Source organism: Dioscorea cayenensis, chromosome 19, assembly GCF_009730915.1.
Source record: "Dioscorea cayenensis subsp. rotundata cultivar TDr96_F1 chromosome 19, TDr96_F1_v2_PseudoChromosome.rev07_lg8_w22 25.fasta, whole genome shotgun sequence".
NCBI lineage: Eukaryota > Viridiplantae > Streptophyta > Magnoliopsida > Dioscoreales > Dioscoreaceae > Dioscorea > Dioscorea cayenensis.
Genome location: NC_052489.1, coordinates 16,838,390 through 16,861,985, shown reverse-complemented (window position 1 = coordinate 16,861,985; position 23,596 = coordinate 16,838,390). Strand labels below are relative to the sequence as shown.

Below are 23,596 nucleotides of genomic sequence, written 5' to 3'. Positions count from 1 at the left end.
AGAGCTACTGCTTCTAAAGTGTGAAAGCCGCCTTATTAGCCAGTAAGTAAAGGGCTACCTTAGAAAATGTGTGCAACTACTTCCCACTGTAAGTTCTTCCTTATCCTTGTTTTTGTCTTTTAATTTTAATTTGTTAGTTGTGTAAAAATGGTGACTAAGGGGTTGACATGAGTAGAGTCTTTCCACACTTGTGCTTGAACTTATCTTTTCAGTCGAGTTTTTGCTAGAGTGTGTCGTGCATCTTAGTGTTAAATAGATCCTTCCTGGATTTTAGAATTTCTTTCTTTTACTCTTAAGTGAACCATAGGACAAGCACTTTTTTTTCTCCCTTATTTTTACTATTTTGTTTTCTTGAGGACAAGTAAACGCTTAAGTGTGGGTTGGGGGGGGTGTGCTAAGTGCTTGTTTGTACATATTATAAGTTAATACTATACATAGATTTAGCATTACTTTTATCAGTTGTATATGCTCATTTTGTGTTTTACTTTCATTTAAGCAGCTAGGTTGTATGTGGGACCACAAGAGCAGAGTTGGCTATGTAAAGCAAATTCGGGGCACTTGAGCAGAAAATAGGCCCATTGTGAACAGAAGATGATCACATCACCAACCACACATTCATTAGAGTTCATACAGGCATGATTCACAGTCATATTCGTGTACAGTATTGTAGGAAATTACTGTAGCAGGTATACTGTAGTATGATACTGTACTTGACCGAGGCAAAAATGGCAGAGAGCACCATGGCTGTGGAAGCAACCCATGACCGTAGAGTTGCCCGATTTCACCCTTTTTAAGTCATTTTGTCAAGAGAGTTTACATCTTTTGCTTGGGGTTTGTTGGAGGAGAAAAAGGAAGGCTTGGGCTAAGGCTTCATTAGAGATTAGATCCGGCCAAGGGAAGACTCCGGCATCACTCACCATCATCCACACCATCATCCTCATCATCGATAAGCCTTTGGGAAGCGTCATTCAGCACTTCCCGTTCAACTGTCATTCAGCCATTTGGAGGGACGATCGTCGGGCTTTCACTACAGATTTGGTGGGAGTTTACTTGCTTTCTTTGATGTATTTTATGCTCATTCTTGTATGTAGATTGCATTGCTCCATGAGGAACTAAACTCTTGTTAGATGCTTAGGTGTATGAACCCTAGGGTTGTATTTTATTAATTTAATTCATGTTTCTTTACTTCTTGCTGATTTGATTTTCAACCTTGTGATTGATTGCCTTACTTCCATTTGTAGCAAGAGCTCGGATTGTATGTTAGGGTTGACCTAGTATTGAGTTAAGAAACCTACTAGAGCTAGACCTAGCAAGGTTGGAGAAAGTTGAGAGGGTAGAACTTTAGATGGAGGAGAGCTCCTTTCCCCTTCGACTTGATCATATCTACCTTCGCACTCCCATGAGCGTTAGGTCATCATATAAACGCTAGTGAATAGAGAGATCACTACCGGGTTTGTATAGAATTAGGGGTTAATTGTCTCGATAGAGCTTTTAATCTATTTTTGGGAGTCTAGTTGATCATTTGAGATCCCTAGAACCCATTGCATTCATAGGTGGCTTAGGCGCAGAGAAAGATCACCGCTCAAACCTTTTAGGGGAATAGTCACCGGTTGCCGTGAGAATGGGATCGGTGTATTTCAAGATTACTATGACTTATCTCAACTTGAGTAGAAAGCATGTGTTAAATCTCGTACTTCATGTTTGTAACCCTAGGGGATCATCACCTGAGTATCCACTCCATTCCAGATTGTTTTCTCATTTTATATTACTCTTGCACCTCTTTCTTTTCCTTTTCTTTAGTTTAATTATATTTGAATCCAACAACTTGGTCAAGGCTAGATAATAGAGAAAGAGTGATTGCTAGTACTCTCATTTCCTTGAGGATTCGACTACCCTACCTTTGGGTATTTATTACTTCGACACCGATGCACTTGCGGTACACACGAGCAAAAAAGGCGTGACAATGACTCCTCTCTAACCCTAAAGAAAATCAATCAATTCTCTAGTGAGAAAAATCCCCAAACTCTCTCTTCCTCTCTAACACTAGCCGCGATTTAGAGAAGAAGAGGAGATTGTTTCTCAATTCCGTCGTGTGATCTAGAGACGTGGGACTTTCGTTTGGCATTAGGAAATCTACGACAATCCAAAGGGCATATTCGGCACATCAAAAAAAAGGTTTTCAAATATCAAAAGGTAATTTTCTAGGTCTTTCAATTAAAATGGAATGTCCATTAAAACAATTAGATCATATCGTAATTTTATTCTTGCTTTTGCATGCCTCTAATGATATTATATAATTTTGCGATATTTATTAACATATAATACTTACAAGCACGCAACTAGCACATTATGGGGATCAACCAAAAAAAAAACTTATAAGGCCTGTTTGGGCGTAACGAGTGATTCCTATTTTTGGAATCAATGTTACTTTGATGTATACCCATGTTAGATATACTTAAAAAAAAAACTCAAGAACAAGCATCAAAAAGTGGAATTCAATTACCGGGAAGAATGTCCTTTCCGTGCAAGTTAAAAATGCCATTTTGCCTCATGGAGAATTATTTTAAAAAAAAAAAATTGGGATTCTCACAAATAAGGGTAATTTATTGACTTTAAATAATTTATTATAATTATTAAAGTGAACATGATATTCAAAATATTTTATGAATGAAGAATATATTTGTCATCGAACACAACTCACTATTTTATACATGGATGCCAATCATTTACCTTAAAAGTATTTTAAAAAAATTATTGCATGTCCTCATATTTTTTTCATTCCCAATTCCATTTTTCCAAGCATATGAAAACATGTGAAAACCAAGTAGGCAAAATATATGGACTAATAATAGGTTCATTTGGTTTTTATATGGTTTTCATATGAACTAAAAATAGGCATCCATATGAAAACCATATGGTTTCCAATCAACGATATATGGCTTTCATATAAATTAAAAATAGGCATGCATATGAAAATTATATGGTTTCCAATCAATGAATAATTCTTTCCCAATTAAATATGAAAACCATATGAAGAAATTATATTGAAGAAAAACATATGGAAACCAAATGAACAAAGAAAAAAAAGCAAATATGAGAAAATTAATCAAGTACTTAATTAATTTAATTTTGAAAAATTATAATTAATATTTGAATTATTAATTGAGTTTCTTAGAAGTGACATAAATTCTTTTAAATCTAAATTAAATAGTCATATTTATTTAATTTATTGAATTTTATATATAAAAAAAAACATATTTCAAGTTTTTTTACCTGCTCAGAGGGTTAAGAAGCGCTTGAGGTGATCCAAATAATTATAAAACGAATACTATCATAAGTTATTTTGTTATTCCATCATCATTTCACATGATAATGAAACATTCTACATTTAAACCTCACGCACGAGCAAGTGCGAGAACAAACTTATCGTTTTTTCTTATCAAAGATGGTTGATACTCAAATCTTGTACATGTTAACAAAAGTTAACAAAAGTTAACATGGAAGATTTAAGCATGAGCAATCACAATACAGAACTTTCCAATAATACAGATCAATTTCGAAAATTCTAGTTGCGCTCTGAGAAGCTGCTCTTGGTTGTTTACAGGAGCTGAGCAGTTCGATGAGTTCGATAATTCACTGATGATAAAAACAGTTGAGAATATCTAGCCTTGACATAGTACATCGAAACAAAAGTTTTTTTTTTCAAAGCAATCAAATTAGAAGATTTTTCTCCTTCTCTTTACCTTTCTCCGCCATTTTCTTCTGACTGCAATCCTTCCATTCTGCCACTTCCTGAAAACTTTCCGACTTCTCAACCAGTTTGAATAATCCTTTCCAGGTTTACATTCAATGAAGTCAACCAAGCCTTCCCACTCAGAGGGACCGTTTTGATATCCAGATAGACAATCTAAAAAACCCCTTCCATTGCAAACATCAGCTTCATCGGCATGTTCTCCTACACCTGGAACATTTGTGTTGTCTGCGTCCTCATCTTGCTCACCATCTTTTCTGCTCTGTCCAATATCCATGCTGCATTTGAGGGTAGCGCATTTCTTATGGTCATAATCTTTAGCAAAAGGCAAATCAATGGACATTTTAAGCAAAGTGACAATAAATGGAATATGAAGCTGAAATGCTGAACTTTAGAGATGTAAAATTTGCAATTGAAAAAGAGTTATATAACAAGAATATTAAAATGATTATCTTGACAAAATACAAATGAATTTCAACTCATTAACTTCATAAAAACATGTCAAAACTATAGTCCATTTCCATATACATTAACATGCAAAATCTGTAGTTCATTTCCATATAACCATGTCAAATCTTCATTGTTCCAAATCATTGTGTTCATGTTTGAAAGCATGAGGCCAATTATACCTTGAATGCTTTTTGAATATTAACATGGTAAAAGAGTAACTCAAACTATATGATATGCATAACAGAAAAGGCCAAATGGACATGCCAGATATTGTTTACACAGTCCTAGCATTCCATTAAATGTGCATAATTGGTTGATTTTAATTATAATTAACATTACACCACCCTAGGTATTTGACAGTAAACAGTTAAGCCATCTCAAGCACAATAGCTTGCACATATGCATAAGAAAAGCAAAGCGGAAGAGATGAAATGTTAAACTTCTGTGTGCCACAAATCAAAGGCATTTCTAGGAGACACCCTCACAGTAAATTAAGAAAATGATTGCAGGCAAAAATATAAACTATATATACCAGAAGGAATAAGAATCTTTAGATCAACAATGCTTGTAATAAGATTCAAGTGAGGTCTCCTTTTTTCGGTTCTTAGCAATAACAAATTAATGACATTACTAGGTGCCGCCTCAATGTACAGCATGTGTAGCTATTTTCAATTGAAACAGGAGAGTGCAAAAGGAGCAATACCACGTGAATCACAGGAGCAAATCAGCCAGCAATTATCTACTAAAGGATGCAAGGAGAGAAAACATAAAAATTGATAAAGAACCAGCACTACAACCACATCACACTTGCAAATATTGCATGGTCTACCTACCATTCATCACCACAGGGAGAGGAGTTCAATTTGTTCCTCAAGTAGAGTTTCCGCAAAGTTTGCAAATTTGATGCAATATGTAAACTTGAACTCTGCAGTACCTTATCCTGTTTAAAGTCAGATACAAAAGTTGTCACCAAAATGCATATGCAGTCATATATATGGAAAGTGAGACAAAGAAACTCGTAAAATAATGAAGACAGCTACCTGCAAACTTTTTGGAGCAGAAAATTGAGTTTTTGAGTTTTCATGTGTGTAACCAAGCAATTGGCTGAGTGCAACAAATTTGTCCTTTTCAAATTGAAAAAGGTTTGTAATAGTCATCATCATGAAAATGCATCCATTCCACAAGAATGTGAGCCTTCTGGTGAAACTATATAATGCCAAGCTGGACAAATGTTCAAACAACAGCTCTATCTCCTTGTGCCTTTCAGTTAGTGCATCACATTCATTGAATAAGATATTTTTAACATATCTATGTGCATTGTATTTCCCAAAAGAGTGAATAACACTTGTAACAAATTTATATTCACTGCAATGATTATCAGTTGGAGTTCTCTTGCCTCCAAGACAGGAGTTTTGCTTCAAAAACCATAAAATTTTCAGGAGTGAGGAACTCATCAACTTCAACACAGCAGCAAGGCAACATTCCACTTGCAGGATTCTTCCATCTTTACGAGGCATTTTGTTCATTGCAGTTTGTTTAGAAAGAATATTAGATACTAAGCAATTAAGCATTAAAGAGCCTTTCTCTCGACAGGATAAATCTATAATCTGTTGGTTTTCACTGATGTAAGAAAAAGAATCATTTAGGAACTGATCCATATTTCCAGAGAGGAAACCAGATAAGTGTGTCTCACAGAAATCAACCAAGTTCTGAATTTGAACATTGATTTTGTCTTTTGTACTCAGTTTGATATAAGATCCAAAGTTGGGTTCTTTCAAGCTACTTGTCGCCACCTCATCCCTGCTGGGCAACTCAGTGGATTCCAAAACAGACATGTAGCGTCCATAAAGGTTTACCGACAGTTCAAATGCTGACATGTAAGACTCGAAGGTAGCATCATCTGGTTTCCCATCATCATTAGGCATGAGAAGACCTATACACTTAGATGCTAATAAAATTAAATGTGCCTGAAGTATATATGGTGCTGTAAACATCACAGGAATGCCGAACAAAGCTAGAGTTGCAGATACACCCAGTTCAGTAGTCTCAAGAAATCCAGTTGACCAAGAGAGAGACTGAATGAATCTCAAGGAAGCCCTTTCATCACAAACTGATAGAAGAAAATGAAAAGAAACAACCTCCAAAATCACACTCAAATCACCAGGATCACAATGAGATGCAAACAATTTGGCTGGCGTCTCTGTAACATAATCGGTAATGACAACATGCTTTCTGAATTGTTGATGCAGCAAAAGGTCATGTATGAATACCTGAAGGGGATTTTCTTCAGAAAAACTGATAAGATAAACATAATCTTGGAAACAATACACTAGACACATCATGAGACTGATAAGAAGACTTACCTATATGACTTTACCAAAATGCTAACTGTAGAACCTCATCAATATGTAATCTAGGTTATCAAAGAAACAATATCAACACAAAATAGAAACCATTATCAGAAACTTGCATGGTTGATTGCCTAGATAATGCACTAAAATTCCATTGGTTGCATGTTCATATGGTGCTTTCTCACTTCCATCAGGAGCCGGAAAGAGAGAGCCAACCAACATAAAACCAAAAATATTAAACAGAGGTAAGGGAAGCAGCCAAATCAGCTGTTTAATGGAACTGCATTGTGGAACCTCTCATGTACATCTAAAATGACCATTTGTTTGTATTTTACAAAAAAGTAATCATTTTTTATAATGAACTGGCACTCAACCCAACATGATCTTCGTGAGATTCTGTCCAGGATTGGATGGAAGGCACCAAAACACTCACAATATGTGCACTACGCACTCAATCTCCTATGCTTACAAATAAGCAAACTATATTTTCAGATGAGCCAAAGGTAAGAAATTTTCATTTTCAGTGATCAAAGAGATGCATTCAAGATCATAAGAGAAATAAAAGCATAACTAGAGATTGCCAATTCAATGAAGAAACCACAGATCACAGAATCAACTTAATTTTCAGCTTTAGTCATAACTTATCCAAAAAGGCAAAGGCATCTAAGATTACCTCTAATATTCTGCATGAGAAAGAAGGTAGTGCACCAGCAGCTAACATCATACCTCCATGGGCAAAAGTGCATCGATGAAGAGCTATGCTCTCTGAGTCAGAAACCTTTTGAGCAATTTCTAACTCAAAGTGGCAATGACATGAAAACATATCCAGCAGGTGGCCTAACCTCCTAAGAATTCCATTGAGGATTTGGCATTTCTCTAAAATAAGGCTTTGATCGAACTCAAGAAAATTCAACATGGTCATACAACATCTCAAGAGTAACAAGAATTCTTCATGTGAACAACCTTTGTCTAATTGCAAGATATCCTTGTCTTCAAAGGTGGTTGAAGGAGGGATGAAGCTGGAACCGGAGATCAACAGCTCGAATTCTTGATTAAGTTTTTGGAAAAGAAGATCAAAAAGACAAGTAATTTCCAAGAATTTGATCCTAGTTCTGAACCACTTGTTTGTCACTGCCATGGAAACTGCATCATCCCTTAACATATTTTGATGCGAGCAATCATCCGGTGACAATTTAACGAGCAAAGTATACAAATTTCTCAGAAATTTGGTCTTCATTAAGTTCTGAAGAGCAACAATAATCAGCTGATGGTTTCAAAAAGCTTGAATTCGGAAAAGTCAATGCAAGCAAATACTGAAACTGGAATATCAATAAAACCCTAGAATGCAAACATTGCCACACCAAACAAAAAACTTCAAAAAATCAGAAATTAACCACAAAAAAATTGAAAATCAACTTGAAAAGATCAAACCAGAACCATTTAAAAGACCAAAGACGACGGATTTAAAAAGGGCACCTTTACGCTGCGCGGGAGACGAGTAGAGCCCTTTTGAGATGGAGGAGCGGGAGGAGATTTACTGTTTGATGCTTATATATCTCAACAGCGCGTTTCTGTAGAGGATTTTCACTTGCCACCCCCTTAAAAATGGCAAATTACTCGTCAACCGTATCTGTTCAAATATTAGTACAAGCCCACCTGGCCCGTCCATCGACCAGTGATTTTTTAATTAAAAAAAATACCTTGTTAATATTAAATCATAATTCCACAATATAGGGGTTTGCAATTTATAATTTAGGATTTAGAGAAGGAGAGGTTCTGGTTTACGGTTTATAATTAAAGATTTAGATTTAGTTCTTTTAAAAAAAATAATAAAGAGAAAAAGAATCACATGGATGCCAACTTGTAAAACTATTTAGGAAATCTATTTTGTAATTACTCTTTCATAAAATAATTTAATAATAATAATAATAATTAAAAATAATTTCTAATCAATGAGAGAAATAAAAAGTTTGTACTTAATTGTTTAACTTATGGAATTAAATTGGCTACATATCCTATTGGAACTGTGAGAAAAAAAAATTTCCACATAATTGTTTAGCCTTAGATTGGAGTTGTCACCCACTTACCTATTCATTGGCATTAGCTTCTGAGTTTTACTCAAACTTAGGGGTAATTGTTATTGTGCTCAGCATGTTATCACTAAAGAAAAAATCATTAGCTTCTAATCTTTATGAAAATATTGATAAAGTAGAAAAAATTAAATAATAAACAAAATAAGTGAAACATCATTAATTGTAAAATTAATAAAATTAAACAAGGTGAAAATATATAGTAAAAATAAAAAATCTAAAATATCAATCGAAATAAATTTAAAAAAAACTATGCTAAATTGCCAAAATTAACCATGCCAAAGAATTGTTGAAAAATTAGAAATTTAAAATAATAATCAAAATAAATAAAATTACACTAAATTCAAAATTAAAACAATAGAAATTTAGAATCACAACCAAAACAATTAAAATAACATTAAAAACAAAAGTAAAAAAAATAAACAATGCTAGGGAGTAGAGCCTAGATAATAAAGGATTATTGGTAAAATTAAAATAACAAGCAAATTAATTAAAAGACATAAAATGCAAAATTTAAAAAAAAAATAAACAATAGTAGAGAATTAAGGGTAAAATACCTGGATGATCACCCAAATATTCGAGTGTTATTATTTTAGTCACTCAACTATAAAAAATTTCAATTTAGTCATTCAACTTTGAAATTATGTTCAGTTAGATCACCCAAGCTCACGGCGATAACGGTGTGCTAACGTGGCGATACATGTCACCCATTTTTGTCATATCTACTGAACCACATGGCATTAAATATTTTTTTTTTTTTAGTCCAAGTTACCATGTGACTTAAGTTGCCACGTGGACGGCCACGTGGACATCCATGTGGCATGAAGAGCTTTTCTCTATTTTTACTTTTTTTTTTCTTGATGATCATCTTTCTTCCTTCTTTCCCCTTTTCTTTTTTTGGGAAAAGGAGCGGGGCGAACCCACTAGAGACCCCAGGGATGTGCACAAGCCTTGGTGGAACAAGTGGGGATGGGGCCGCGCTCACGTGGGCGCTGGAACCACCCGTACACAACCACTATTCACAACTCCCAGAAATGTGCCCTCAGCCGAGAATCGAACTCTCATCACTCGTTGAGAGCTCTATCGGCGACCCGTGTACCAATAGACCCGAAGGTCGTTGGCAATCCTTCTTTCCCCTTTTCATTTTTCAATTCAAAATCCTAAAACCTCATTGTTAAGAGGTATAGAGAATATTTCTAACCCTTTTCATTCTTCCTTCTTTCTCCTTTCCAAAACCGCAAGATGGTGAGTGTTGCTCACACCAATGATCCTAATGACACTTTGGATGATGATGCTAAATGATGTTGCCAACGAAGAAAAATAAAAGTGGTGTCCACGTCAAGGAGACGGCTGGCCTCTAACCTTCTTTTTCTAATGTTGATGCTAAGTTTAGATTGATTGAAAAATTTTGTAATTGGCTTAGAGAAATAAATAGTTTTCCATGTATTTTTTTCTCAATTTAATTGTTTGGGTACCCTAATTGTTTTATGTGAAGTAGCACAAGAACTTTTTGTAAGTTGTCAAAGTTCGTGTTGATGCAATTTTTTTAATAAAATTTAATCACTATATGTATTTTTTTTTTTCAAATGCTCTGTTATTGACATAGTTAATTCTCTCAAATTTAATATATTACAGTTTATGTATGAACATTGCTTCTCAAAACCTGTTGCAGTTATAATCCTACTAATAAAACCCTATTGCAATTAATTCTGCTAAGTAAAACATGTTGCAAGCTCAATGTGGACAATGGCAAAGAAATTCATATTTAAGAATAAACCACATGCACATTGGATTAAATGTTTGTGCAACATATAAGCAATCCTAATTAATTAACCACATGCCAAGATTACTGCTTCCTAAGGGAAGATCCCTGGTTAAGGTGTCCATAGGCTATACAAACTCCCCATGGCCACCTTCCTCCTTGTGCAACCTTGCATATTTTCCTTTTCTTTGTTGTTGAGCATTTTCTGCAAATTGGGGCATTTTCCTTGTTTGTTGGTTCATATGCACAGCTTCTAGTTTCTTCCCCATATATCTTGAAAGCATGAACTTCCATGTTGCTTGTGTTGGTGCCTAGATGATTGTGCATTTGCATCCGCATTCATTGAGCTCTCTTGTGTGTCTAATACTTTTCTACACCCGTACAAGATAGAATTTGGTGCATCCTCTCATATATATAGCAAAACAAAAGAATAATACTATACAAAACATACTTGATGGCAGAAACCCTACAAAAATATTTAGTACCTACCCAATCGCAGCCTTTGCCCTTTCACATACATATGTATTTTCGGTTGAGCTTTGTTGTGTATGCATAATTTGACTGGATCCCTACAAACAATCCAGTACAATTAAAAAAATTAAAAATCAAAAAATAAAGAAAGCATAAACATCCAGAACAATAGTTTCAGGGTTAATGAATTAACTTAAATCAGGAATCCATCTAAGGGTAACTAAAGGAGATTGCTTAGATGATGTATTTTGATTATTTGGAGTAGATCCCTGTAGAAAGGAAGAAAAAAAACAAAAATTAAGAAGTTTAGGTCATGCCTCCATGGAGCATATTAGAATGGAAGAAATTTTTACCTTTCGCAAACTATATTTTCAGCTGGCCTTTGTTATGTGTTCACATATTGACTAGATCCCTATAAAAAATACAATACAGTATCCAAGAAAGAAAAAAAGTAAAAAAAAAAAAGACATAAATGACAAAAACCCGAATTTTTAGATTAATAAATCATCATACATCAGGCATCCATCTAATGGTAACTACATGAGATTGATTTGATGAGGTATGTCGGTTATTTGGAGTAGGTCTCTACAAATAGGGAAAAAAATATAGGCATGTATCCACATTTGAACCCTTCCTTGTGCATATCCATATTTGAACCCTTCCTTGCATGCTTGTAGGCAAACATACATCTTTAAAAACAGCGGATTTAAAACCCACTTCATTTGACTTGTGTTGCTCCCATCTGTCTTAGCTAAAGCATAAACAGTTTGGTCTAGAGAGGGGCACGGGCCGGTTAACAGGACCCGCCGGGTCTGATTCACCAGAAGCCAAATCTGGAACCGTCCCATGCTACAGGAAAAACCTGCCTGGCCAGGTTGACCCAGTAGAACCTCCGAGTCTGGTTCACTCATAGAATGAACCGGACCTGGCTTGGCTCACCACAAAACCCCCCAGGTCCGAGCCAGTCCCATTTGGCACGGTAGGTTTTACATTATTATTATTATTATGATAAATAATAATTTATTATAATTTAACTTTTAAAAAATTGGTGTCATGGATTGGATTCTAACCAAGAAACACCACCATTGGAAATTATCACCTTTACTAATTAGCCGACAAATTTTTCTTGTCTTAATATTAAACATAAATAAATATAAAGAAGTCACAAAATATTTATTTTTTTTTAATTTAATCCCAAACAACAAAAAATTTAAAATAATTTATAATAACTTAAAAATTTTTGAGACATGTCAAAATAATTTTAAAATGGATAAAAAAAATTACATTTTAATTTGTTTACCTATCAAATTAAATTATTAGCATACCTTTTCAAGTGAAAAAAATTAAATATCAAGTAGTTCTCTTATTTTAAATTGAAGTTATCATCAACTTATTTATTCATGACAATCAGGGTTGGCTCTCAGATTTCTCTTTAGTCTCGAACTATAGGGTTATTATTATTGTGCTCATTATGTTGTCATTGAAAAAAAATTACTAACTTAAAATTTTCATATATTTTTATAACTAATCAAAATAATATGGTGTTAACCATTATTCAAAGATATTCTTTTTTTACTAATATATTTTTTTTACAAATTGATATACATAATTTAAAAACCATTTTTATTTTATTTTTTATTTTATAAATTGAAGCAAAATAATCTAATATGTGTGTGTGTGTGTGACAGATAAGAGTGCCTATTTAAGAGAATTTAAGAGCGTGTATGTGTAGGGACTTAGTGCTTATGAGCAAAAAGGAGATAAACAAGATAATTATTCTTTTAAAAAAGTATTTATGAAAATCTATTGTTTGGTACTTTGATATTTTACTAATTGATATATATATATATATATATTAAATGTATTACATGGTCTCTTAATTTTTTATAAATATATATAGTATAAAAATAATTTTAAGAAAATATTTGTGAAAGTGTAATCCCATAGTTTTAGTTGTCTGCTAATAAAATATTTTGATCCATATCCCACATCTATCTATATATAGTCTTTTCCAATAACATATTGGTAATAAATTGTAGCTCAAGTGGTTAGGTTTTTGCTCTCCAACTTTGAGCTCATGGGATTTTTAATAATAAACTAATAATAATAAAATTAAAAAAATTCAACCTGGTGGTTTGCCAGGTCAACTCGACGGGTTGATGAACCCGGTGGACCCGCTGGTTCACAAGTTCAGAAACCTCTGACCCGTAACCATGGCTACTACAGTGCAGACCGGTTACGGGTTGTCGATTCGGCTCGCTGGGTCCGTTGACGCGGTGGGTTTTCTCAGGGTAGACCAGGCTAAATCTCAGCCCCCTCTAGCTTGGTTGGCTTAGCTTCTAACAAAATGAATTATAATGCAATCGCGAGAGAGAGAGAGGGAGAGAGAGAGAGAGAGAGAGAGAGAGAGAGAAGCAGTCTCCCAAAACCACTGCTTGTTATGAGCCTTTAATAATCACTTCTATGCTCTTGAACTATTTATTGTGAGTCATACTCAATATTTAAATCTTTAACCCCATTTGCAAGCAACCATTGCAAAGTCATTTGCAGTCCTAAAGCTTCAACTAATGTGGGATCCGGAGAGAGTGAGAGTGTCCGATGTGTGGCATTTATGAATTGGTCTTCATTGTTTTATATGAGAGCACCAAAGGCGGATTGCGATAGCCGTGCCTCCAATGTTTCATCCACATTACATTTTAAGGCTTGCCACTGATCAAATACTACCTTCACTTGTTGAACAACACATGCTAAGGAAAGCAATCTCCTTGTCCAGAGAAGCTCATTGCGATGGTTCCCAATACTCCACAATCCACATCAAAGACTGCTCTTCTATCTTGTTCTTCCTACGTAGCCTACTCTGCAAACATGGTTTAACGCTCCTTTACAGATCCTGTTTTTGGGAGTGTTACTCTTAAATTAGCCAAGGCCCATACCTCACTAGCGAAGGAGCACTTCAATAAGGCATGTTTAGTTATCTCTACCTCTTCATGATAGAGTGGTCAGTGTCTCTCTTCAATTATATGTCACTAATGAAGGATGGATTTGGTTGATATAATATTATGACATGCTCTCCAAATAAAAAATCGCACCTTTACCATGATTGATAGCTTCCTTATATGTTGCTAAACCTGAAATACTTCAAAAAAGAGGGTATTGAGGAGAGCGTACCATCATAGAACTAGTGGTGTCAAATGGGCCAGCATTGCTCGGGCCCATGGCAGCCCGGGATTGTGCGTGCCCGGGCCGGCCCGACCCATGGCTTTATCATGCCGGGTATTGAGGAGAGCGTACCATCATAGAACTAGTGGTGTCAAATGGGCCGGCACGGCCCGGCCCTATGGCAGCCTAGGACTGTGCGTGTCCGGGCCGGCACGGCCCTCAAATAATGGAGGGTCGGCCCAGCACGAGACATGGCCCACTTTGCCCGGGCTCGTGCTATGCGGGCCCATTAATATTTTTTTAATATAAAATATTAAAAATAAAAGCATATCTAAAAAAATCAGAAAATTTTTTTTTTAAAAAAAAGAAAAAATATAACAAACATTATCTAATAATAAAAATATAAATTAAATTTTACTATAATTGAAAAACTATATTATCATTATCTATTTGTCTTTGAAATTACATGTAAACCAGAACATAAAGTTGCTCACAAACAATACAATCAGTACGCAAATTGGCAAACATGCTTCAATTGATTTACTCCTCATTGTCAGATCTTGAGTTTGTTTTCTGAAACTTCAAGCATTTCTGTTTTCACATCACAAAACAAGTAATTTGATCCATGAACTCCAAATGCAGCATTATTTTCTTCATCTTCTTTCTCAGTAATCTACAGACTCTGCTTGTGAATCCATGAATATAATTCTCTGAAAATGCTTGGTATAGTCTTTGCATAGCAAAAATTCATGGTATGCTTTGCAAATAGTTGAATTTTCTCTGTATGTTCATCACTAGTATAAGATCTTGAGGAACCTGCTTATTATAATCATTCAGTAACTTTTCCAAATTTCAGAAAAAAAATTATTAAGACATAAAACAACCTTATCTAATGAGCCAAGTTGAATAGCACCTTCCTTTACTGCAATAGTCTATGATTAAAACAGCAAAATCAAATGATAAAACCTCTCAATTATTTTTAAAATGCAGTTAAATATCTGATCAATGTTACCTGAATGCCTGAATTGAACTGACATTGCCAGACTTTTGGTTGCTAATCAGAGCATGACATGAGAGAGAGAGAGAGAGAGAGAGAGAGAGAGAGAGAGAGAGATTAAAGCTCTATTATAAGTGTTGACATTCATTTAATATATAACAAAGATGAATTTAACTATGAGTTTACTGGATATGTTGATGAATCCCATGAAGAGAAATGGCTGCCATTAATTTCTGAATGAGTATTTCCACTATGCATCCATTTATGGTTGTTTTATGCTGCTACTTTCCCAACTACTCTGAATAAAAATCAAACACTAGATTGTAAAAATAGTACTTCAAAATGATCAAAATAACACCATGTTTTTTCATTGGAACAAATCTCATTACCCTTCTCCAAGGGTATAGACCTCATGAGACATCTTGAAGAAAATTTCTAGTGCAAAGCTTGCTTCACAGAAATCACAGAAACCATCCTCCCAAACAAGTATCCTGCAACATTGTCACCATATGAAAAAGAAAAGGACTCAAAGATTGACACTATGATTTGCATTTCATTTTCAATTACTAGTTTCTCTTGCTAGCATTGGACTAGTTTAATGCTTCTCTGCCATCACAATGCCATCTCTAAACATTCCAATTCAGTCATTGAGAGAGAGAGAGGGATGAGAATAGGGATGAACTCTAAATAAATCAAAGAAAAGCCATGCCAACAGGCAACAACAAGAAGAAGAAAAAGCAACAGCAACAATGGAGCTCTGGCTCTTCATTCTCATCACCATCTCCTTCATCCTTACTCTCATCCTCCTCCTCTTCAAACCCTCAATCACCATTAACAACCATGAAATCAACAACAAGAAGAAGCTCCCACCTGGCCCTATCCGGATCCCATTCCCGGTACCACAACACCGCATGAGTTCTTTGCAAACATTCGCGCGATCGCGTCGTAGTCACGGTACCCAGTCGTGAGCTCCGCCGGGCGCGCGCGGCTCCAGTGCCACATGTCTACGAGCTTGATCTTCTCGGAGATTCTCATAGGCAAAACGTCGTCTGGTCCTAGACCGATCATCACATCCTGAAATCTAAGAAACCGATCAGATCATAAGAGATCGAGAAGAAGAAGCAAAAGTAGAAACCTAAAAACTCATCGATCGAATACCGTGATGACGGAACCGAAGAGATAGGATAAGGAATCGCAGAAGCTCGTGAAGAAGGCTTCAAAGGCTTGCAATGGAGACTTGCCGGAGAGGACTGGGAACTCATCGGCGGCGAAGGAGAGGCACCCCTCACGGCGGCGGCCAGATCGGTTTTTGGTGCTGTACTGCTGTTGAAGCCAAGTGCGGGGAGGGCCGGGAGGCAAACCTAACCCTAATGAGAAATGAGAAAGAATGAAGAGTTAAATTAGTTAACTATATATTTTATATTTAAATAAAAGTCTAAAAAGTAAAAAATTACAAAAATAACAATTAATATTATTTGAATTTTGAAGTAAACTCAAAATACTTATCTTTTTTTTATTTGAACATTTGAAATAATAAAAAGGAATAAAGGATTAATCTTGGCATCTTGCAAGCTTGAGGCTCATCAATTTATTTCTTCTACGTCAGTATATATGTCTTCTCCGCTGTCATCAGGGGTGAATTGTTCTATTTGCCATTGCAATCTATCTTCAGCATCTAGCCAATCCATCAGACATATGCACATTTACACTGTTTGATTGTTCATTTTGCTCCTCCTATCATCCAATACTCTTTTTCCTGCACTAAAACAAGACTCCGATGCTATTGTAGACATCGGTGGAGTTAACAGATCACGAGCCATGGCGGCAAGTACAGGATAACTATGCGCCTATTGTTTCCACCATGCCAAAATATCAAAGTTATCCATTTCTTCTGATGTAAGGAAATTATTAATATTATTATTTAAATAATGATTTATTTCATGAGAAGTAGAAGAAGTACTAGTATTAGAAGAAGAGAAACACCCATGGAATTTTTTTTTTAATTATATTTACAACATAAATGGCGGATCTATTTTTGGTGCTTGAAGAGGAACTTTCACTAGATTGAGGCATATTGAAAGTCCTTCTATCACCATATTATCTATGATATTCATTATACATGTCATAAAATAAAGAACGATAATTTTCTTTCAAAAAAGAATGATCAAGACCCATATTTCATAAGAATCAATTATGCAAAAAGTGCCATCAATTTTAAAACGGGGGTCAAGAAACATAGCTAAAATAGGAAGTGGTTCGATTTTTCCAAAATATTTTTTAAATTTTTCCTCCATGGGAGCAATAATAGGAGCAAAATTAGGGTCTTCTCTATATTTTGCAAAAACCTCACTAATAAAAAATATTTGGTTGACAATAATAGATGAAGTGGAATAATAAACACCGGACAAAATATTAGTTGAAGCATAAAAAATTTCCAAAAAATCCTTAATTAAATGGCTAACTTCCCAATCATAATTAGTGACATGATCTTCGAGAAATCTCTCATTAACAAACATAGAAATAATATCTCTATCATTATAAGCACACTCCAACATTTCATAAGTTGAATTCCATCTATGCTCAACATCAATGATATATCTTTTACATTTTCTCCCCCTTTCCGAACAATAAGCTTGAAAATCATGTCTTCGGGTTGAACCATTTCGAACATACAAAATAGAATTTCGAACTTTGTTAATATGGGGCTCAATTATTTTTAAACCATCTTTAACACATAAATTCAAAACATGGCATGCACAACGCACATGAAAAAGAGCCCCGGAAAATAAAGGCTTTAAATTCATTTTTAAAATATCGACCACATTGTTATTTGCTGAAGCATTATACAAAGAAATTGAAAATATAGAACTCGAAATATTATACCCATTAATAGCCCGAGTTATATAACTTGCAATAACACTTGCGGTATGGCGGTGTTCTAATTCAAAAAAACTTAAAATACGCTTTTGCAAAACCCAATTATTATCAATATAGTGAGCGGTAACACAAAGATAATTTGTTCGAAATTGAGAAGACCAAATATCCGAAGTAAGAGAAATTTTAAAAGAACAAGAAGATAATTCGGAAATTAATTTTTGTTTATAATCATCATAAATAATAAGACAATATTTTCTCATAGTATTTCTTAAAACCGATTTAAAATTAGGATTAACACCTTGAATAAGCATTTTTATAAAAGCGGGATTTTCGGCAAGATAAAAAGGTTGCTCATTTTTAACAATAAATTTTGCAACTTCTTTTCTTGCATTTTCATTATTAAAAATAAAATTTCTCATACTCGAATCAGTAAAACTAATTTGCGTTTGGGTGGCATCTAGAGCTCTGAGGGTTGTTACTTGATGGCCCAATATTTGGGGTCTCAATAACATGCTCAACATCATCATCCGGAGAATTGAACGGGGTATTTTCATAAAAACCAAAAGGAGAATTATCGGAGGGAAAGTTGGGAGAAGAACCGGCCATTATGAAAATTAAAATTTAAGAACAACGAATTACCTCAATTGCTTTAACAAATAATTTAGAAAGTCAATTTTTGGTGCCGATTTTCTTTTGAGTGCAATTGAAATACTTGATGAAGAACTTGAAACTTGGATTTGCAAACTTGAAGCTTGGAAGTCGCACTTAGAAGCCAAGAGAGAATTAGATTGAGAGATGAGAGAGTTTGGTGTGAAAATTTTAGTTTGAATTTAAGGGTATTTATAATTTTTTTAAAATATTTTTATTCCAAAAATGCCCTCATAAACTAGCCGTTTATAGTTGTTATAAAGGGTAAAATTGTCATTTACACAAAAAAAACTAAAATACCCATAAAACTAGCCGTTAGATAGTTGTTGGGATGGATAAAGATGTCTTTCCATCAAAGCAAAAAGGAAAAAATAAATTCAAAATTTTAAATTTTTAATACTCATAATCATAAAAGAAACAATAATAAAAAAAAAATTAGACCGTTGCTGGCCGGCCCACGTGCTTGGGCTGGTACGGCCAGAGTCGGGCCGCGTGCCGGGCCGGCCCACGGGCCACGGAACCCTGGCCTGGCCAGGGTTCTGGCCGTGCCCAGCCCAGGCACATTACTGTAGCATCGTGCCTGGGGCGGGGCACGGCCCAACTCGTGCCAGGCCGTGCCGGGCCCTGGCCCGCATGACCCGTTTGACACTATTACATAGAACCATCCTTACAATATATTTTACATTGTAAAATAGTGTACTTTTTCCGAGATTGAAAAATCTATTTTACAATATAAATAATTAAAAAAAACTACCCTTATAGTAAAAGTAGTAGTTCATTTCCTTCTTAGACTCACTTCTAACTCGATGGGGTTGGTTGCTTGTTCAAATTTATTAAAACAATTATTCGATAAAAATATTTTAATTTTAACAATATCTCATGATTTTTGTATTAAAACCAATTACTTTTCATTTTGTTTTTAAAGAACTACTTATTTTTATTATTAGAATCCATTTCAATAAATTTTAATGATGTGTATATATATAATAAAAAATTATAAATAAAGGGGAGATATTTATTGCAAAGCAAGTTAAAACATGAAAGTTATATGAATAAACCTTCTAGGACGGCTTCGCACTCACTTATGTTGAAAGTAAAAAACAGTTTTATTTTTTTATTATTAGAAAATATATTTGTGAAAACAGGTTTTTAAAAATAAAATAAATATACTTGTCATAAAATAGTGAATCATGTTTTTTTTGGGGGAAAAAATCTTGTGGTTTTCAACATGTGGTTTCTAGATTTGCTTAAAAAAACAACTATTATCATACCGTTAATAATAGTTAACTTATGTAAGTAAAATCGTTATTTCATTTAAAAATAATTTTGTATTGTGAGAGAATGGCCCACCTCAGTGAGACTCAGAACAAAACTCATCACAAGCCAGATATTGTTTTGCTTAGTTGGGATTTCACACTCTCTCGGAGTCAAACCTGTGACCTAAGCCTTTCTCTCAGTAAAATTGAGCGCCTCTCACCAATTAATCCGTGAGTGCGAAATTCTGACTTAGCAAAATAATATTTGGCTTGTGATGAATTATATTCTGAGTTTGAATAACCCGTTCTCTCATATATATATATATAACATAGAAATTTATATATTTTTTTAAATTTATTAATCTCTCTCAAAATTTTCTTAACGGAAAAAACTTAAATTCTAAAAATTAAACATGTTTTTTTTATGTCACAAGATTTTTTTTATATAAATGGATGATTTTGCCCTAATAAAAAAAATTTAACACCATTAATTTTTTTTATAGAAACTATTCATATCATTGAATAAAAAAACCCTTAATTCTTATTTTGCAAAAATAAAAATCCAGAATGTTATTCTTCTTTTCTTTTTATTTATTTATTTTTTCTAATTTGGTAAGAACCGCTTAGAACTCCTCTGTCTCAAACATAAGAACAGAAGAACGAAATTGAGCTCTAAGCATCAACCGACAGTGGAATACGAATTTTGTTGAGCTAATTACATTTCCTTCTTTGATTACGACATATTTTTAGGCGGATGGTTTTATTCATTGGCTCACGATCAGCAGGCCAAAAAAATCAGTCCCCACAGCCTCTCTGCTCTCTCTCTCTCTTCCTTAGCTCACGATCGAGAACTCCATCGGAGAACTTGTGATTCTCTAGGTATGTGTATCAGTGTTCCCATGCTGCAGTGTCTGGTACATAAAATTTTGTTCCGATTTTGTTGATATTGTTTTTTTAATTTCTTGATTTGCTCCCACTCTAATGGGTTTTTGTGGTGATGTTGTTTAGGTGGGGTGGGAGCATTGGGTTAGGTATTCCATTGGGGAGGAGATTAACATCGCGTTCAACCGTTAGGTTTAGGTCTTCAAATTGAGAGGGATCCATTTTCTTTTCAAGGGTTTCCTGCGATTGGTGATTCTTGTGTTCTTTTTGGTTCAGTTGTGTATTTTTTTTTACATAATTATTGTTTTACAATAGAAAATTGTTATAATTTATCTTTTACATTTGATCCATCTTCTTTTGGGCTTCTTGATTTCATATTTAGATTTTTAATATCATGTTTGAGATATGGAATTTTTTTTTCCTTGATGGATGGTTGACATTTTTGTACTTATCCTTGTACCTATTGTTAGAACAGCAAGTCTATATGGTTGTTGCTTTGGTTCATAAGCTGTTGACATCATGGGAGGAGGTGAATCAATTGATTTACTATGAAATATTATAACCTGTTCTCATAGTTTGGCCAATGTAGTTGATGAGAAATTACTATGTTTTTCTGTTGTTTTGTAGTGATGAAAAAATTATGCTATTATGTTGACAATGATTAGATTGATGGAATCGCCATCAAACTTAATCCTCCTTTAGTTCTGCGTGCATTTTCATGTTTGGTCGAAAGACATCTAATTTCAAGCTTGCACAAGTTGATGCTGCTTGATTTAGTTATTCTAATACATTTCATCCAAACTGTTTCTTCTCTCCTATTGCATCTCTAGACAGCTTGTGTGAAATAAAAAATCTATTATGGAATTAGATTATTAAATACAAAATTTATTTGACTATTTGTCCTCTTGAAGACAAATATTTACTTTTTGTGCGTCCAATAGCTGATAATGGCTGTTGACTGGTTTGTTGATTCATTACAGATTGAAGTTGATTAAATATTTTGTGTATGCAGCATTACTCACTATTGATTAACCTTTGGTACATATTCATGTGATAGGAATAATTGAACTTATTTGATACCTCTATGGCATTTACACAGGCCAGGAATTCTGCATAAGTGCTCTCAATTTGTCCCATTTTCTTTCCTATCTTATGAACTTGGTCATAGCTTTTGTGTAATTTAAATGAAATGTATATATATATATATATATATATTTGGTTTTGTTTCTTAAATATAATTTCTTTTAGTTTTCAAAATTTGTAAAAAAAAAAAAAGAAGAAGAAGAAAAAACTATTGCTTTTGGATTTGTTATGTTAATCTAATTGTTTTTAGAATGTTATGCAATTTGGTTTCAGATTAATTGTGGCTAACATTTTATATGCATTATGTTTCATTCCAATAATGCGTTTTTATTTACATGCAAGCTATTATGGACTCAAACTTATAACACAGTACTTGTGGGTTACGTTTTAATACTAAATCTTGGCTCACATTATTTATTTGCATCACATATTGACCTTCTGAAAATTATAAATCAATCCCCTTGGATCTAATCAAACATGACTAAAAGAATGGATTTAACTTTTATCATTAATTTTTTTTTTAAAAAGATGGAGTTCCGCACAACCTCATAATATCTTCTTGTTATGGTAGGCATCTTCAATCATGTCACTGTAGGTTTCATTCTACTCCAGATATGACTCTTGTTGTAATGTAAGAGAATCTGGAACAATATATTCTCTTTTATGCATTTAAAATGTGCTATTTATCTGAATTTTTATTGAACTTGCCCATATAAGCGTCTTCCTTTGCTTTTATGAAAGTTTTTGCTTATCTTTGTTCATGAAAGTTCAAGTTTCTTTTGTATATTTGTAGACCCAATAAAATAGTTAGTTTTGTGGTTAGTATTGGATGTTTGATTTGTCATAAAAAATTGGGCTTGTAATGAGATTTTATCAACTTTAGAATTTAATTGAAAATTTGTGACTATTATCTGTTTTTAGGGTAAGATTTTCTTATACCCTTATATATTTGAGGGTAGCTATCAATTTAGTTCCTAAAGTGTCATTTTTGTCATTGTTTTGCCTAATGTTTCTGTTGGGTCACTATTTTAATGAAACCACCAAATCAATGCACATGTTGATGATCAAGGGTGACCTCGCACCCGCATATCACCACACCACATCATCAATTATCAGGTTAATAATATACACATGGATCAATTTGCTGATGTTGCGCTTTGCCACTTTAGCAAATTGCCACGTAAAATAAGTTGTTGACATGGCAGTTGCCGTTGATTTTACACCTTTAAACTTATATATTTTATTTGCTTTAGTTCAATTTTTACAAAGTTGTCCAACCACATCCTTGACACATACACATGATATCCATGTCAACAAATTGCTCCATATGTTCATGCTGATGCTGCATTATGTCACAACAACACCCAATGGCTATGTCATCCATATGGGTGTCAAATCAGCTTTCACCATCTATTTGTACATTTTTGCTTAATGGATCCATCAACAATGTGACTCAACTAAAACTTTTAAGGGAGAAAATGCGAAAATGGAACTTTATGGACCATAACTATAGAAGTTTAACATGAATTTACTCATTGTTTTATATGTTATGCAAGCTTTGGTAAGACGGATCATTTAAAAGCATAGATTAATTATCTTGAGCTATTAGATTAAACTTTAGTCCATTTGCTGTTTGTATTTTAGTGCTTGACAAGTGTTGTATATTAAAATCATTTCTTGTTTGAACCATAACATGTGCATCGTGACACTTTGATGTTGCCATTATGCTATGTTGCATTAAAGGTTATTATGGAGCCTTCCCTTTTGGGATAGTGTATTATGTATGATTGGGCAACTATAACATATATATTTTGAGCAT

General features: G+C 34.1%; 1 protein-coding gene across 1 annotated transcript; it reads right to left on the bottom strand.

Moving 5' to 3' along the window:
• Positions 1-3,409: 3,409 nt before the first annotated feature.
• On the bottom strand, positions 3,410-8,124 carry LOC120250322. Its single transcript, XM_039259129.1, has 5 exons — positions 8,029-8,124; positions 7,226-7,795; positions 5,242-6,471; positions 5,035-5,141; positions 3,410-4,029 (listed from the first exon to the last, which is right to left on the bottom strand). Exons 2-5 carry the CDS (start codon positions 7,787-7,789, stop codon positions 3,717-3,719), a joined length of 2,214 nt encoding a protein of 737 aa, XP_039115063.1. The 5' UTR covers positions 7,790-7,795; positions 8,029-8,124; the 3' UTR covers positions 3,410-3,716.
• Between the last annotated feature and the right edge of the window lie 15,472 nt (positions 8,125-23,596).